At 32.6% G+C, this 19,313-nt stretch overlaps 1 protein-coding gene across 6 annotated transcripts in view; it reads right to left on the bottom strand.

Moving 5' to 3' along the window:
- The window catches only part of LOC115891488 (liprin-beta-2), a 122,561-nt gene that overhangs the window by 37,120 nt on the left and 66,128 nt on the right, over window positions 1-19,313 (bottom strand). For 5 of the 6 annotated variants that reach the window (XM_030911951.1, XM_030911947.1, XM_030911952.1 and 2 more), the window contains exons 4-8: window positions 11,662-11,799; window positions 9,948-10,157; window positions 3,778-4,003; window positions 1,089-1,302; window positions 784-960 (exon numbers count right to left, since the gene is read on the bottom strand). In XM_030911951.1, the coding sequence (XP_030767811.1) occupies window positions 784-960; window positions 1,089-1,302; window positions 3,778-4,003; window positions 9,948-10,157; window positions 11,662-11,799 (965 nt within the window). Of the gene's footprint in view, window positions 1-783; window positions 961-1,088; window positions 1,303-3,777; window positions 4,004-9,947; window positions 10,158-11,661; window positions 11,800-13,618; window positions 13,742-19,313 lie in introns of those variants that run through there. The other variant, XM_030911953.1, reaches the window with a different exon arrangement.

Raw genomic sequence — 19,313 nt, 5'->3', positions numbered from 1 at the left:
GGTTCCTTTCTTTCATTTAAATTGTTTGTTATAAAGTTGGTCAAAATATTACCTCTTCAACTTTGTTGACGAATTTGGGTTGTTACACTACACAATCTAATAAAAATAAATGTATTGCTCATGTATCTGTAGATGTTAGTAATAATATTAATGTATGGCAATTGCTTCTTTGATTTTAAAGAACATAACATAAATAAACATAACATAATATATACGTAAAAATTTAAAATAATCATACAGAAAATTCGGGGTTTTTTGGTTTTACCTTATTAAGCATAATGTCAACGGTTTTTGTAGACGTATCTGTTTTAAAAAACTAAAGTGTTCTCGAATAGTTGAATTTAAATATTTTAAATAGTTTTTTTCTTTATTCTTTGTATTTTTTGCTTCCGACGACGGAAAGAGATAAACTTTGCGAAACGTCAAGCATTTTTTTGTTCGTTAGGCAAATTTGTATATCTGTAAACCTAACTCCTGACAAGTAGTTTCCGTTTGGATTAACGCAGAAGTGTTTACAAAAAATAACTATTTTATTTTGCAGATTTTCTTGCAGTGGCGAAATACCCATATAGAATTTTTTGGATAGATGAATCTGCCACATAGGTATAGACATTTTTGACAATTTGATTCGAAATACCAAGTGTGTGGAGGAATCAGACTAGACTCTGTTGTGCCGGCTCATACACGTTTAATCCCAGTAAATAAAAAATATAAAACCTATATTATGGCTCAACTGGTATTAGATATTCAATTTTAATATATGCTAGAGATGTAGTTACTCACCCTCTGAAGTTTTTCTTCCGCTTCAGACAACATTTGCTTCTTTTCGTGCAACACTTTTTCTAAATCCGTAATTTTATCCGATTGTGCTTCGATCTGCTCAGTCAAAACTTGTACTTGCAACTGCAGATTGTCTCGCTCGTACTGAATTTTCCTAAACTTTTCATCTTGTTCTCCCGGCTAGAAGAAAAAATATGTTAATTAGTTAATAAAATAAACCAAGCTTTTGAAAACTAATTATGATCTCTCCTGGTTATAAAAAAACAATATAATAAATATAAGTTAAAGAGGTTGAAAAATAATTCAACCTTAGGATAAGGAGGAGGTGTCCAGTGATACCCCCGATCGCCACCGTAAAAACAACATGGCGGAGGACCCATATGGTAAGAACAACACGCCATCTCGTGACGATATCTGGAACAATCCCCATATATATCTGGATGACTGCCTCTTTCCGAGAAGAGTCTGTGTTCTCTGTGATCCATCAGCATCGGACTGCTACCGTATCTTTGCGGATCAGACCTAGAATTAAGAAACAGAGATATTCTCCTACGTATAGTTCATATCAAATAAACTTTTAGTCACGTGATTAAGCATGACCGGCACAGAGTTGTTCACTTTTACATATTTTCTTTTGATCAAAATGTTTTGGGAAACAAAAAAAAAATAATTATAAATACAGGGTGGCGCACCTCATTCGCCTCGGTTGATTATACGAAAACGGTAAACAGAAAACGGAAATATACAGGGTGTTTCAGAACGAAGATCCATACCAAAGTTATATTTTTTCTTATGGAACACCCGGTATTTTATTTCATTTTTGGATTCTTGGGCCCAAAAAAAGTAATTTATTATAAGGGTTAAATATGTTTAAAATCTTTGGTTTTTGAGATATTTAAATATATTTAAATTTGCATGCTACAATAGAATAGATTATTATCACCCTGTACATTACTTTTCAGAATTAATTTTTGTGCTGAGTTTAAAGGTAAAGAAATAAACTTTACTGAAAAATGGCATTGCTTCCTTAAATTTATACAGAGGTATCAAAAATTGCTGATCTATTTTAAGGGTTTATTTTATATATAAAAACTTCGTTATTTCAAACGCAACACCCTGTATTTTTTTAAATAAACCGAAGCAGATTCAAATGCTCTTTCAAACTATATTAGGGTTTCCTATACTTATCTAACTCAGATTTTGAATAAAAAGCGATTTTTAAATAAAAGAGCAATCAAGATGGCTGGTGTCGCCATTGTAATTTTCTAGTGACAGTTAGTAACTATTTTCAAAGTCGACATTAGTTTATGAACATTATTATTTATAATTTTTAACAGTTTACTTAGATTTACCTACAATAGTTTAATAAGTAAGTATTCATTATTTTATCAAGAAAAATAAAGTAGTGTCTGCTGGCGGAACGAATGGATATGTTCGTAGTGATTTTATTTTGTGAGGAAAATCGCTTCTTAGGTTCAAGAGCTTATGCTCAAATGTATCTAAGAACAGGAATCTTCCTGATAAGCGTTCCTTTGAAAAACTACTAGTCCTATTTCGCAGTGTAGTGTGGTTTATAAAAAAAACTGTTAGGCAGAAACCTGTCGTTGGAAGTGAAGAAAATGCATTTGCCATAATTGTCTCTTTCATAGAAAACCCATATATCTACAAGTCATCGTAAAATAAATCAAAGAACCACTTCTTCGTTTTTCTTGATAAAATAATAAATACATATTTAATCAATATTATTTATTAAACTATTGTAGGTATATTAAATAAAAGTAAACTGATATAAATTTAAATAAGCCCATAAACTAATTTCGATTTTGAAAATAGCTACTAACTGTCACTAGAAACTTGCCATGACGACACTAGCCCTCTTGGTTGCCATTTTATTGAAAAATTGCTCTTTATTCAAAATCTGAGCTAGATAGGTATAGGAAACCCTAATATAGTTTGAAAGAACATTTGAATCTGCTTCGATTTATTATAAAAAATACATGGTGTATTTGAAATATCGAAGTTTTTATGTAAAATAAATCCTTAAAATAGATCAGCAATTTTTGATACCCCTGTATAAATTTAAGGAAGCAATAACATTTTCCAGTAAAGTCTATTTCTCTACCTTTAAATTCAGCACAAGAATTAATTCTGAAAAGTAATGTACAGGGTGTTAATTAATCTATTCTATAGTAGCATGCAAATTTAAATATCTTTAAATATCTCAAAAAACAATGACTTTAAACATATTTAACCCTTATAAAAAATGCCTTTTGCTGGGCCCAGGAATTCAAAAATGAAATAAAATACCGGGTGTTCCATAAGAAAAAATATAACTTTGGTATGGATCTTCGTTCTGAAACACCCTGTATATTTCAAAATAATTTTAAATTGTGCACATTGCCTCCCCACATATACCCATAAAATATTTTGTTTCTACATATTTCCGTTTTCGTATAATAAACCGAGGCGAATGAGGTGCGCCACCCTGTATATATAAACAGTTAATACAAAACTCACCTTGTTAACAGCACTTAAGGGACATAAAAGGGCCATTACTACCGCTTTCCCGTACAATATATTCTAATAAAGTTGCGATGAGTTTTTTACCGGCTATTAAGCTAATAATCTTGTACACTTCGCACTAAAAGAGGTTCTAAAAAGGACAATGTTCGACTGCGAGGTCTGCTAGTAAACATTTTAAAGCCTAAAGTATCACAACACTATTTATTTAAACCAAAAACTCGTAATACAAAATTAAAGAGGCAAAACGAATGACAATGTCAGGAAATAAATAAATAAATGTGGCAACTTGACATTTTTTACAGCAGAGCTGCCACCTGAATTCCCAGAAAAAAGATTATGTTCCAGTTAGTCAGCCCGGCGCGGAATATGTCGATGGTTGGCAACAATGAATTTAAAAATCGTGCCCTCGATTACGTAACTAAAAGTTTAATTGGTATCAAATATATGTATTCGAAATGACTGTTTTTATATTACCTCTCGTGGCGCCTGTGAAAGCTTTCCATATAACCATCGTAAGGACCACAAGTGGGGGGATAGCAAAAACCATTCTGGCAGTTTGGGGTTAAATTTGGTTGGAAATCTTCCAATCTAGGAGGACTTTTAACATGTGACGATCGAGACTTCTGATCTCTCTCTTCTCTCTTCAGATGATGTCTGCGTCTGTCCAAGCTGCCTGGCGCCGAAGAACCTGTTGGGGCACCTGAAATTTATAATATTTAATATTTAATAAAATTTACTTCAAAATACTAGTTCTAAGTGATACTTGATCAATTCGAGATTCGAGGTTAACTCATACGACAGTCCCTAGTATTTTTGTGCTATTAGAATTGAAATTTTATACAGTAGGTATTATAATTCAATTTTCATTGTCTTCAACCTATAGTAGGTATGTCCCCGGATTGTCTTTACAAGAGGAAAGACTTTTTTATTACTGAGATTTTGGAGAAAAATGAATTCTTAATAAAAAAATTTTGCATGTTCTAAATTGGTTAATCCCATAGACTTAAAATAAAATATAGACTGAGTATCTCATTCATAAATAATAGCTGGAACATGCGGTCAGACAATGACTTGTTATTGTTGTGTTATTGTTTTAGGTTATAACGAGTGCGACACGAGCGATAGATAGGTTGTCTCTGTCGTAACGGTCGTTCCCTGACGACTCTGACGAGAAACGCAACACTGTCTTTCGTTTCTCAAGTACACCTGAACTCTCCGTATCATCAGCCAGGTATTTTTTTTATTTTAATGAAACTATAATTAAATTAAAAATATATCGTATTTAAACTTTTTTATATTTTATTAAGATTTAGGAGAGGTTTTTTTAAATAAAAGTTTAGGAAAAACGTCTTAGAGTCCAAAAAGGATAAAAATAATAAAATACATGTTATAGAAGAAATTTTATAATCGAAATTACGTAATTTTTGAAATTATTAAAAAAAATATTAATTTTAGTCAAACATTTACAACCCCTAATATTAATCAAATCAGGATCTATTTTACAGATATAATAGAATCGGCGACAGGGAGAGAAAAAAAATGTTATTCTGGTTAAGTGACGCCTTATTATGTAAATTAGAGAAAACATAAATCTGTTCCATTAAAGCAAGGAAGGTGATAGGAAGCGGATAAAATGAAAACTACATTTATTTAACTCAGTACTGTCTTTATTATACCGGGTGTGTCCCAAAAGTGGCTCATCCCCATAATTTTTTTTTATTTTTTCAAATAAAAAAACAAGATTTAGTATGTTAGTATATGACATAAATTAGGATTGATTGACGCATTCAATTGTTTTTGGTCATTTCCTGTTTCACCGGAAATGACTATAACTTTTAATTTTTAAATGGCATCCTAGGTATATATCTACTTTATTCGATAGAAAATGTCACTCTGAATAGAATGACATATCATATGTCAAGTTTTGACATTTTCGCATACGGTTTAATTGTAATTGTAACACGCGGTTCATAACGACAATTTGACTGGAAATACCAAGTGTGTGGTATCAATATATTCATAAAAAAATGCTTTTTCCAAATATGCTAATGAGTCACCCTTGTTTCATTTGAAAAAATTGACATATGATTAAAAATACGATTTGTACATCTTTTAACCGGCTTAGACAAGACACGAAACCCATTAGACGATCAAAACTATTTTTCCAAGGCTCCTTGATTAAAACTTTTTAACAACACCATGGCACCCTGGATTGAAATTTAAAATAATATTTGTTTTTAAGCGACAATGTCAAAAGTTGATATATGATATGTTATTCTATTCAGAGTGACATTTTTTATCGAATAAAGTAGCAATATACCGAGGGTGCCTTTAAAAATCAAAAGATGTAACCATTTCCGGTGAAACACGAAGAGACCAAAAACAATTGAATACGTCAATCAATCCTAATTTATGTCATATGCCTACTACCATACAAATCTGTTTTTTCTTTCTGAAAAAATAAAAAAGTTATAGGGGTGAGCCACTTTTGAGACAAACCCGGTATATTAAAAAATATTGTTTCATAATGTAATATCATTTTAAAATTCTTGTATGATATTTTAGATTTTGAAGATAATTTTAGAATAAACCGGAATATATTTTTAATAAAAACATTATTAATTATTAACAGGGTTATACTAATTATGATTTTGTTACAAAAATCTTTATATAAATGATTATGTAAGAGAAAAAAATCAGATTTTACATTTTACTAAAATATTATCTAGATAAGCGCCTTCCTACAACAACGCCACTGACTCCCAATGGGTAAATTGAGAGTTGCCTACCGGTCGAAAGTCGTTTCAAGACTTAAATGGATTATTTAAGTCAAATTTCTTGCAAATTTGGCACTGGCGAACCAAATTTTATAGTTCTTGAACAGAAAAAGTAAATAAAATAAACACTTAAGGACTACAAGCTAAGAAAATGCCTTAATACAGCCGGGGACATAACGGCAACAAAGCTTTACCGCACGTGCGACGATACTACAAGGTAATAAATGAATGAATCGGCGACCTCGCGTCTAATCGGTGTTGCCATATTGTAAAGAACTTATCCTTTTTAAATAGTACCCGACTTATAATTTAGTAGTATAAGGACTATTTAATACATCTATGGAATATTAAAACCTACTTTATTAAAATGTAGTATTAATATCTGAATATATGTGTATAACAAGAAAAAAAATATTGATAATATTAAAGACGTGACAACATAGGCTGGATGAGGAAGGCTCGGTCGACTGTACCCAGAAGAAAACATGTGTACAAAAAAGATTGTTTGACCGCGTTTATATGTAAATAGTGTAGTCTATATTTTATTTTAAGTCTATGGTTAATCCCGTTTATACTTTTTCAAATGTCAAAAAAAAACATTAAAATATACAGGGTGAGTGTAATATAATAAATATATAATAAGTGCAAATATTTTTAGGGGTAGTATATTTCGACTCCAGAAACACGATTATGAGGTTTTTTCCTGGAATGTTTTTTTCAGAATTTGGAATGTTTTGATTTTTTTTGGAAATTTGTTTAGTCTTTAGTTAAAAAATATAATTTGTTGATAATATGGCAACATAGGTAGTAGATTAAATTTACAAGAAATAAAATCCAGAAAAGGTCCAACGGTTCTCAAAATTTATGCAAAAATATTTTTTTTTTTAAATTTCGAAGTAAAATATATCGGTTATTTTGGAGTTATTTCAAAAACCGGTAAAGAGAAAATATTATGTTTCTTTTATCGAGATCTACCAGCCCTGAAAATATTTGTACTTATTTATGACTCAGACTGTATCATTGAATTTATTTGTTGAAATTGAAAGTCCTAAAAATCGGTAAAAACGCGTTTCTATGGTAATATAATTTTATTTTCATTCAAAGTTTTCATTCTGTGATATATGCAGATATATTAATTATCGGAAAATTTGATATTTTAACATCAGCAAAAAATATGACGTTAATCAAAATTAATAAACACTATCTATCAAAGAATGAAAACTAAATTATATTACCATAGAAACACTTTTGATTTTTAGAACTTAAGCTTCATTCAGAACCTCGCAATTAGTGGTTTCAATTAAGCTTCGTTCAGAACCTCGAAATCAGTGGAATAAATTAGTAGTTTTAATTAGTGGTAGAAGTTTGATCACCTAATTTTAATGTAAGCATTCAGAACGTCATAATTAGTGGTAGTAATTTAACATTTAGTGGAAAAACTTAACAAACTTTTGACTTTTCCACTAATTATACTTCAAAATTTGCGAGGAATGTCATTTTGGCCTTTGATTATCACCCGTCAAGAAACATTTTGGTTAGAAATCAAAAGTTTATTGTTTTATAAGCTAAATATTATGTTTTCTCTAGGGATACAACAGACTACCGCAAGCTGTTGCTAGGATATTTTATTAATTTTAATTGTGTTTTTTAGGCATTGTGAATGATCGTAAACTAAAAAGTATAAAGTGTAATTGAAACTACTAATTTATTCCACTAATTGGGAGGTTCTGAATGAAGCTTTACACTTTATACTTTTTAGTTGACGATCATTCACAATGTCTAAAAAACACAATTAAAATTAATAGAATATCCTAGCTTGCGTAGTCAGTTGTATCCATAGAGAAAGTCTAATATTTAGCTTATAAAACAATCAAAGTTTGATTTAAGACGGTCCTACACGATGCGTCCAACGTTCGAACAAACGTTCGAACCAACATTTGACCCAGTTTTCGACAATATTACAATTGGCGAATGTGTCTCCTACACGATGCTTCAAACGTTCGTTCCAACGTTGGACGCAAACCTGGCGCTACATTTGTGAAATTAACTCAGTGTCGTACGTACTCTTGGCTTGAGCAGATATGGATAATATATTAAGTGCTGGGATTGCCGCTGGTATGATAGTTTTAAGTTGCGCTAAACTGTTAAGAAGCAAAAAAAAATAAACAACAGACGCAAAAAAAAGACGTAACAGGATCTTATAAATCTGTCTATAGCATCATAAGTAAACCTAGATGGTTTGTATATTCTGCACTCCCAGATCCGGTTGTATAAGAATCTATAACTTTATAACTTTCCTCCTCAACGTTCTATACGTTGCCATTACAGATTCATTTTTTTTCTTCAATTCTGCTACTGACAAGTCTATACTCGTTTCCTGAGAAATGTCACGCCAAGCATCAATTAAGGCATTGCGGTTTTTATACTCGGAATGCCTGGGCTTCCATATAATTGGATATTTCTCGTAAATCGAAATAAATTCCATTATCATTTTATTATTCCACTCCATTTTAACTAAAAACGGAAAATTTTAAAAGTAATTTTAGTAAAAAGTAAAAACTTATTCACGTATCTAATATAAGAAGAAAATCTTGATGAATAGAAAAAGTGAATGAATAAAAGGAAATTTCAGTGTTTTCACTAAAGTAATGTAATAACCAAAGATTCTCTCTCTGTCAGATATTTATTAACACAAAGAAAACCAATAATTAATCTTTCTATATACCTATGTATGTACTTACATATTTCTGGCAAATAACAAATCACGAAAAATTTTCAGCCTGAGGAGACCACGTTGTAGCATTAAAAGCGAGGCCGCTACTGATCCCTAGTAAAATATCAACCACCTGAAGACTCTCGTGTAGGAGCGCAGCGAACATTACTTCGAACGTTGGAAGGTCCTTTGACTCGCGTAAAATTTACCGACAAGAGCCCGAACTTGCTTCGAACGTTCGACACATGGATTTCTGCGCTCCCACACGATGTGGCGAATGCCGTGCGTCCAACGTTTGAAGGTGTTCGCCACATCGTGTAGGACCGTCTCTAGTCAGTTGTATCCAAACCACAATTTCTCTTGGCGGAAGATAATCAAATGCCAAAAGGACATTTCTCGCAAATTTTCAAGTATAATTAGTGGAAAAGTCAAAAGTTTGATAACTTTTTCTACTAAATGAAAATGTCTACCACTAATTTTAACGTTCTGAATGCTTACATTAAAATTAAAGGAACAAACTTCTACGCTAATTGACACCACTAATTGCGAGGTTCTGAATGAAGCTCTAGAAAAAATGCAACCATATTTTCATGTTTTCCAATTTTCTCTAAAACGGTATGGAAATTTGGAAAAGTATAAACGGGATTAAACCATTTTAGAACAAGCAAAATTGTTTTATGAAGAATGCATTATTCTCAAAATGTCAGTAATAAAAAAGTTTTTTCCTCTTGTAAAGACAATCCGGGGACATCTGTATATTATTAAATTTTGTTGCATTTTGTAAACATGTAAATGTATTCTTTGTATAAAGTTACATTATATTAAATAAAGTTTGCTTCTTATTTTTTTTAGTATTCAATTTATTTCCAATATTTCGAATATTTCAGGGAATATTTTCAAAAATGTATTCTGGAAATTTTTTACACATTACTGACATTACAGTAAGATATTAGTTTTTAAGTTTTCTTTCTACTGCAACTTACTGAAATATGTTATTTATAAAAATCTGTTAATAAAAATGTTATTAACAGATTTTTATGATGAATGACCAAGGAAAGCAAATAAAAAAAATATTTGCGTTATCAGACACTACAATAAAAAAAAGAGATTCTATACGGTATCGACATTATTTGATATTTTCTTTAATAACCTGCCTGATCTTTCGCTGCTCCTTCTGGTCACTTTCTCCTTCAAAGACCGGGAAATGGGGGGTTTACACAGGGGAGCGGGTTCGTGCGGGGGCGATTCCTCCTCCATCCTGATTGGAGATAAACGCTGGGGGGATGCCCGGGGGGGCGATAAGGCGGCGGGCGGCTCTTTACGAATCCATTGGAAATCGTTGGTACAGCGGGTCGAGCCCGAATCTAGACACGAAAAAGATCAGATTTATTTGATTAGATGTCTACCGGTTGTTATAATGGTTAAGAGAATGGGTTAGTTTCTGGAAACAAACAGGGCATTTCGCTACTGAAAGATTGGTGTTGTCGAGAGTAATGCCCATTTAAGCAATTTTTAAACGTTGTTTACAAATAGCGCTTGGTGTAATTGATCCGCAAATTACGTCAGGCGGTAACGTTATTAGCGGGTGTTGCGTTAAAAATTGACTCGCGCATATCGTAACCATGATAAGGTACGCGTAAATACTGCATGACGCTATTCGGTTTTCCGATATCTCTCTAATAACTGTGCCGGTCAGGCGCTGTGCACAATTTTAGAGGCCATAAGTGGGCGTACTATGTGCGCAAACTAGTCACCTAACTAATGCCCGATTCCGAAAATTGGAACCACGAAAAACAATAAAGAAAAAACAAAGATTATAATCTGTATAATCTGTGATAGCAGCGAGTTTGAAAGATTCAGTTAGCGCGGTTGCCACACGTGTAAAATAATAAGGATAAATAAGGATAAATTGAATAATAGGCAATATAAGGATAACATTAAATTGGGCTAAACTTTGGCAACGTTGACAGACCTCTGGCATAAATTCGCTTTGCTTTTTGTGGTTATGTACAATTGTTTATTTATCGTTTTAAAAATTGCGGTATCTATGGAAGAAATTTTCTGTGAAAAATTTAGGTAAACTAGGCACTCGCACGAATGTATGAGTGCTTGTTTTTCATTTTTGCAATATAATGAAGTCATAGTTAAAGTTAAGCATGCAAGAGAAAAAGATATTAAGGAACCTAGTGACTATGAACTTATTAAATGTTTTGATTGCCTGAAGTAGCGGGTTGAAAAAACGAATAACTCCCTTTGAAGAAAATTCGGATATACTTTATTTTGTCCACGATGAAGAACTTTATTAAAAAAAAACATTGTACCAATAAATGATCTTATGATTATGAACGTTTTTTTTTAATTGCTTTGTACACTTTAAAATGTTTACTATGTTTTCCCTTTTAATATTTGGAAGCTGGTTATAAATAGGCTGTGCCCTGATATTATCTAAATTATAAATAAATATTATATATCTATATAAACGAATTAATTATTAGTTTCTAAAGGTGCGTCCAGACCACAAGAGACGAATGCAAGGCGCGCGCAAAACGAGACTTTGACGAGAGAGTGACTAGCGCGATACCACTGCAAAACTGCTTCAATCCATTTTTTTGAGAGACGCCTGTCACTAGCCAAGGCAACTAAATACAGCATACTCTGATATATCGCAGTCTCGTGCGACTTTTTCTTTGATCGGCCGTCGAAAAACCGACAGATACGGATAGCAACGAGACTCCATGCATGGGTTCTTACTTGTGACCCGTCCACACTTAGCAAATTTAGAATGTCTCGCGCTCGTCTCGGTCTCGTCTCGTCAGGTCTGTACGCACACCTCTTCCTAAAAATAGCAAAAAATGTATATCTATATACCTCCTAAGATGCCATTTCTCTCTGAAGAACTCGTGGACAAATCAGACGTGGATCCTTCTTGAATAGAATTACTTCCCGACCATTCTTGATTTCGATCTTTCAATGTGGATTCATCTTCTATGCTAGAGTCATCACCACCTACATTACAACAAAATATAATATGTAATCATATTAAAGGTTTTAGAGTAAAACCCCCACTCACTATGGGCTGATGCGTCCATGCACGGATAATGAGTACGATGCGTCGATGCGATTCATCGATGCGATTAGTTAGTTCGTTTGGAAATTCGTCCATCAGCCAAGGTGAGTAGAGGATTACGACACGCATTGACGAACTGCATCAGCGCATAGTGATATGGGGCTTCAGAAGGTAATTTATTAAACTCATATTTTTTATAGTTTGTTTTTTTTGTAATAAAAGACCAAAATATCCCTGTTATTCTATTATATTACATCATTTTTAATTATTCCTTCTATCTGATAGCAAAAATATTTTTGCATCTTACAGTAAAGTTATAGACTCTTTTTTAGATTCTATCCAGACGATGTTTAATCTAACAGACATGGTAGATGTTTTATGGCTTAGATCATTTATAAATCACATCTGGCAATCAATTACAAAATTTAGACAATTAATCATAGTTTACTAGAAGTATTTATCTCAATTATTATTATGTTACGGCAAAACAAGGATAAAACTGTCTCGTGCACTTTACTTAGAGCGATTCGTGTACGAAAATAATCATAAACAAAGATTTTCCAGGATTTACGGTATTAAGCGACTCCAAGAGATTTGTGATTTACTAATTCAGTGCCGGTTTATTGTTAGATTTAGAGATTTAAGTATAAAAAGAATAAACAAAATATTAATAATAAATATTATACAGAAAATTAATTTTTAAATAAATTAGATTTGGAGGTGTTGTGATGTGACAATTCCAAATGTTAATAAAATTGACGAAAAAATGGTAACGCGTAAAGGAGAGCGTAATTAAGGCGTTGTTAGGTGCAATAACATTCAATAACTCAACTTTCCCGTATATTCCCTTCTCCCGAAACTATTCTATAGCTTCATATTTTCTCACACCGATTTGATCAATAGCAAAAATTGATTCAAGCAGTTCGACGACACAATTGAGTAAACAAAGTGCTCGTTACATAATCAAAAAAATCATCATACGTCTTCTGAATTATAATTATGTACCTTTAAAAAATTTCGTTATAGCCGAAATAGCCCCAATTATGCCCCATTAGCAAAACCGGTGATTAAAAATATGCTCGCTGCCGTAGTTGAACTCACCCAAAAAGTTTTTTTAACTGGAATAATAAATTATAATACAAGTTAGACCTTCTGAAGATATCAAAATATTTACTTTTTTATTATTAGAATTTCCACAAATTATACTTCCTAACACTTAGTTAGGTTAAATAATACATTTTTCGTATTATCGCTATTTAAACCCGTGTATTTGTAAGTACGAGTTATTTACGATATTCTCCGATGGTGGCAGCACAGGCGGAGAATACACCAAGCCTATACCAACGTTTATCTCTTTGTAAAATAAAATAATCTACTTTGAAATTAAAATGACAGACACATCTATCACTGTCAAAGGATTTTGGCGTTGGACAAACCCTATGGGACAGACTATTTACCAAACTGTTCCATATTTAACCGATATTTTGCAGGAACCGATCCTTATCTTAGTTTACCAACCTGGTAACCTGATTTTACAACGCAGCACTAAAAAGAGCTGTCACTGTCACTGTTAAAAATAAGAACTCCAGCAATAGACATAATTTGAATTATAGTAGTTATTAGTAAAAATTACGAATTATTAATCTGTCCGAAGTCTGAAAAAGATATAAAGACCACACCGACTTAAAATACTGCCACGTAAATAAGAAACACAAAACAAACACGCAACACGAAACAAGTGTAAACACCGTTACGTACCGTTAGAACTGCCGTGCATTGCTTTTAATCCCACCCTTTCCAGCTTAAACGAAACAACACTACGAAATAGCAATTAAAATAACAAGAAAAACAGGCACGCAAGCAGATAGACACAAGTGGATCGGTCTGCCGCGAGAATTCTTTACAGGCCTCGAATCTGGACGGCACGGTGGAGAGCAGCTAGCTATTTTCGATTCGACGCGACTTGGACGCGAGCCAGAAGCTTCGATCGGATAGTTTGGCCTATTTATGATTGACCACGCTGATGGATATGGTGTAATGGGCTTTTAGAGACCTGTTGCCCCGCCTTCCGATACAATCAAGGCTGATGATAAAAAGATGAGAGATGCGAAAACTGTGTTGGTCTCGGCGTTGCAATTAAGTGACTGATGATTGAGAATAGAGAATCAAGTTAGTGCTTTGTGATATAATAAAAATCTAAGTTGATCTAAGAGACAAATTGTTTAGCGTTAACTTTTCTCAATTCTAAGCGGTAACATAGGTATGTTGTTTGTAAATGATGAAATTCTACTAAACTTTGAGATGAACCACCTATTTAAAAATAGACTTATTATTTTATATTCAAAACATTCAGTTTTTAGGACACTCTGTATACATAAATAAAATTATTGATTTTTAAAATATTATTCGCAAACTAGGGAGAGGGAAATCAGGCTACAAACAGAGATACTAGTTGTTAAAGAATAGCTTTTAGACTACCATTCGAGACGCGGTGGTGTTATTTCGGTTCATAAGTTTTGTGGCAAAGAATGGTATTAAAGGTAAAGTAAATGTTTTCTCATTATTTAACTTATGTTAACTAAAGCATATAGCTTATTTGTCTGTTGTAATATTCTGTGCTGAAGATTTTCCTTATTTATTTCATCTGAGAATTATATGATATAACATGTGTATGCATTTAATGGAATCGACTATGCTGTGAATCATTTCAGTTAAAAGTAATCTAAATACAAATGTTTACTGTCCATTCGTGCCGATGTTGGTGGTTCAGCGTGAGAAAAAGGGCCTTGTTGAATGTACTAACACTTTTCGATCGTGAATGGGCGAATATCTTAGCTCACAAAAAAGCAAAGAAAAACAATAAATAGAATAACTCATAGAATAATTTATAATCTAAAGATATTGGCAACAAACCTTCAACTTTAGCTTCTAGTTTCGCAACCAGGGTATTAGTACCTGCGGATGGGGATCCGTTAAAACAAGAACTCTTCAATTTTGAACGATATAAATGTGGCATGTCTTGAATGTATTAAACTATGTACCTAGGTATGAGGACAGTTTCTATATTATTATTATCTCTCTTTTATTAATGTTCAGGACAGCATAGTTAGATTCTGGAATAGTGATCAGGGTTTTCTCTGCCATGCTCTTTTATTTGTGAATTCCAGGCAGAGTACGGCACTCCTTTCATTTCATTTAATAAAATAAGTAGGGCGATTTACCTAACCTAAACAAATTTAGCGCTTCATTTACATGACCTATTCTCCTCAAATTTCCCAAAATCTTGCTTCTGTCGAGGCGCATTAAGATTTGTTGACCACAAAAGTAAATATAGTTAGAAATGCTTTACATTTTAACGTTGCAATATTTACCATCTGTTAAATATCAAGATGGCGGCTTGGCGCCATGTTATAAATAAAACAGTACGTTTAGAAAGTTGTTAAGGCCTATTAAATCACGATATGTTTTAATATTATCCCTGTAATCGGGAGATTAATATATTTAACAGAAATTGATATTTTAAAATATAATTCTAACTAGCTTGACAAACAATGTCTTCTCTGGGCCGAAATCAACAATCTCTGACATTCAACAGTTTCCAAAGCCAACATCAGCGGACACGGGGTGCAGGCGCGGCGTGAAAATGACTGCCTATCATAAGGATCATAGGCGTCGATAACCTCCCATATTAATTTTATGTAAAAACATTTGTTTATTTCAAAAATACATAATTATAACTGAAATCGGTTTAATTTAAAGGTATTTAGAAACAAATATTCAATATCAATAAATATAAACACCATTAATATTATAATATTTTCAAAATTATATCGGAAAACATGATTACTGAAATGTTATATTATAATGGTATAAATACATTCATTTAGTAACAATAAAATAAAAATTGAATCTCTGTTACACAGCAATTAGTTTATCTGTTTTTCCTAATCGAAAGTTTGCAATTATTCAGGATGAGGTAATAAAATTCAGTCTAACATGCTGAAATAACTCTTTTCTAAATTTTAATTTGGTAAATCAAAAATATATTTATTTCGTTTGTTTTATTTACCAAGAAAATAAAAAGTAAACTTAATTTAAATCAAATATCTAAACTGCTTCGCAAACCATAAAGTTGAACTGAAATATGTGGAGTTTCTCTATATAACGACATAAACGTAAATATTTTTATAGCCCTTATACCCCGAAGCAAGGCAATATATTTATTCTTTTTATTGTCAGTTTATCGGCCCTTTTCTTTTATTACGGAAATTATAAACGTTTTCAGTTTTCACGCAAAAGTAATAAAATATGTACAGAGAGGCGTAATTAGGCTCCCATTTGGGTTTAATTTTTGCCAATTAAATATGTATTATTAGTAAAAATTCTAATAAAATAAATAAAGATATTCAGGTACGGACCGCATGTGCTGACCACACCAGTGTCGGGTATTAGGGTTTTAAGAATTATTTTAAGTTTTTGTTAAAATACATTTTGTTACACAATGTAAAATTATATGATAATGGCAATACAAATAGTCATTTACCCGTTATGGCATATTCAGTAAAATTGGATTATACGAGTACACTCAATTATCGTACATATTAATGAAGAAATCTTAATTTTTTATTGCTAACTGAATGTAACAAGTTACAAACCTTAAATAACATAATTACAAAAAACAATGTCACACGTTTAGAAAAACATTTCAGTTGATGTTAAGTATTCACAATAGAGGCGGGCAAAGATTGAACGAGTCGTTCATTTGAACGAGCCGTTCATTTAGACGAGTATTAAAAATGAATTCGATTCATTGCTTGCAATCCGGTTCATTCAAGTGAATCGTGGCCAGCACGGATCCATAACATTTGAACGATGAGCCGTAAAAAAATCGTGTGAATTGAATCGGATCACACTGCGATCGTGCGTTCAAAGAGTCATGAGAATTGATTTATTGCTTACAATACGGTTTGTTCAATTGAATCGTGGCCAGCACGGATCCATAAGATTTGAACGATGAGCCGTAAAAAAGAATCGTGAGAATTGAATCGGATCACAGTGAATGGTGGCCAGCACGGATCTATAAGATTTGAACGATGAACCGTAAAAAAGAATCGTGAGAATTGAATCGGATCACAGTGAATTGTGGCCAGCACGGATCCATAAGATTTGAACGACGAGCCGTAAAAAAGAATCGTGAGAATTGAATCGGATCACAATGAATCGTGGCCAGCACGGATCCATAAGATTTAAACGACGAGCCGTCAAAAAGAATCGTGAGAATTGAATCGGATCACAATGTGATCATTCGTTTCTACGGCGTCGGCGCGGCGCCGGCGGTGATATAGGCATAAACGCAGGCACCAATATTTAGACTTAACAAAAGCCCTAAACAAACATCATGGGCATAAAATGCAAACGATAAGAAAGTTATTTACAAGAAAAAAACTTATTTATACTGTGCTTAGTACGGGAGTATCTGTAAGGTATTTAATTTTCACGTTAATATTTTTGTTAAAATAATATTACCGACTATTAAATGTCGGACAAAATCCTGTTTTTATTCCACTCCAAATAATATTGTTGGCCTCTGCTCAATGTGATGAAAAAACGGCGTCAGCGATGGTTATAAAATGAAGATCGCTGTCATTTTATATGTAAAATTATATGAGGAATATCATCGATGTTCATTTCCAAGCCAACTGGACGCCATTTTTTTTCGATCATGCGATATTATATACTATTTATTATGATTATTAAATCGGAATTAAAATATGGCTCTAAAAATATTAAATTGTTATTAAGAAGTCTTTAATAAATAGTATATTATTGGTAAAATAATCAATCCAATTACGCCAGTGTCATAAAGTGTTGAAAAACAAATGAAAAAACTGTATATTTCTTTTTCTGGTCCCTTAAGTAATTTTCCTACCAAATTATCGCCGGTAGTGCCAGTTACGATCTTGTTTTTATGAAACGTAAATTATGCATGTGGTCAGTTCAAATGAACGAATCGTAGGAGTCAATATGAGAAATTGAATCGCGTGATTCGATTCACTAAAAAGAATCGTAATGCCCATCACTAATTCACAATAACCAAACCAAACACACATATGTAATTATAAACCATCCTCGCTGAAGTCAGAGTTGTCAGAATTTCCAACTGAAATTAGCAGAGATTCTACTGTCTCCTCCAAAAGATTGAGAAGATTCCACATTTTTTGCTCCTCTTTTATGACGTTGTTTATGGCATTTGTCCAATTTTCGGCAGAGATTTGTGTTATTGACATATTCATAACTTCTTGAATATTTTTTAACTTAAACGTTGTGTTATTCCGAACTACAAATCCTTTCATTTGTGCCCATACTAAGGGCTGACAAAGGTTAATCTTGGACCGAGGTTTCCGTATGTAAGAAGAGTACAATGTGTTTATAATGTACTGAACAAAGAGAGAACAGTAAACACGTTGCCAAACGTACGAAATAAGCCGAGAAGCTGCACACATTGCTAAGAGACGTGGAAGGGGATATATTAGATTTGTCGCAGTCCAACCGTTCGCCGGTCGACCCAATCAGTACCTCTGTCAGTACTTAAAGTTCTAGGGAAAGGTGTACATCATGCGTTCAGCTGTCCAGCTTCACGATTTATTACGTCTCGTGATACTTTATTTGTTTATTTATTAACGAGTCGTTGTAATTTTCCCTATAGCTTGAAAATTTTTAAGTGCAAGTTAGAAACACTTGTATTTTTGGTAAAAATAAGTGGAATTGAGTTGGTGTTAGACAGTGGTCGCGCTATTAGAACTCAAAATGAATCGATATCTCAAATTCTATTAAAAATAATTGATTGTAATTTTTTCAAAAACTTTCTTAACATTTCTGCTATATTTTCTTCACAGACAGTATGTGAAAATATTTATAAATAAAAAAGTTACACGTTTGCTGAAAATTGCTATGCACTAAAAGTAAATGAATGGGTTGTTTAAAATTTTTGGATGGAAAAAAACCTTATCGAATTTTTCTTATTTAAACATATTGTAAAACATCCGATCTTCAAAATAAAAAAAGTTTCAATATCTAAAGTGGTTCTTAAGTTATGGCGTGTTGTGTATTAAAAAGGGTTTTTAAATTATCCCGATTACTGACGCTTTATCGTTATAAAAAAATGGACACCATAACGATATCCTTATAATTCCATTTCAGATGCTCAGAAACATATCTAATGATTTTATTTCGTTATCTTTTCGAAGAAAAGTGGTTTAAAAATAAGCAGTTTGCGATCGTGATTTTACTTTACCTGATAGGGAAAAGCGTACCGGCAACGCCGCAACCGCACACCGTCGCATTTCTCTCACTCCGACTTAATAAGATCCCTATGCGATTTACTTCCACACATGTAAGTACCGACCCAAAAGTAACAGTTGTCAGCACGGTATAAGTTCGATGGAATTTAATT

Source organism: Sitophilus oryzae, unplaced genomic scaffold, assembly GCF_002938485.1.
Source record: "Sitophilus oryzae breed Bouriz unplaced genomic scaffold, Soryzae_2.0 scaffold_1181_pilon_pilon, whole genome shotgun sequence".
Classification (NCBI taxonomy): Eukaryota; Metazoa; Arthropoda; class Insecta; order Coleoptera; family Curculionidae; genus Sitophilus; species Sitophilus oryzae.
This window is presented reverse-complemented; position numbering and strand designations above follow the sequence as displayed.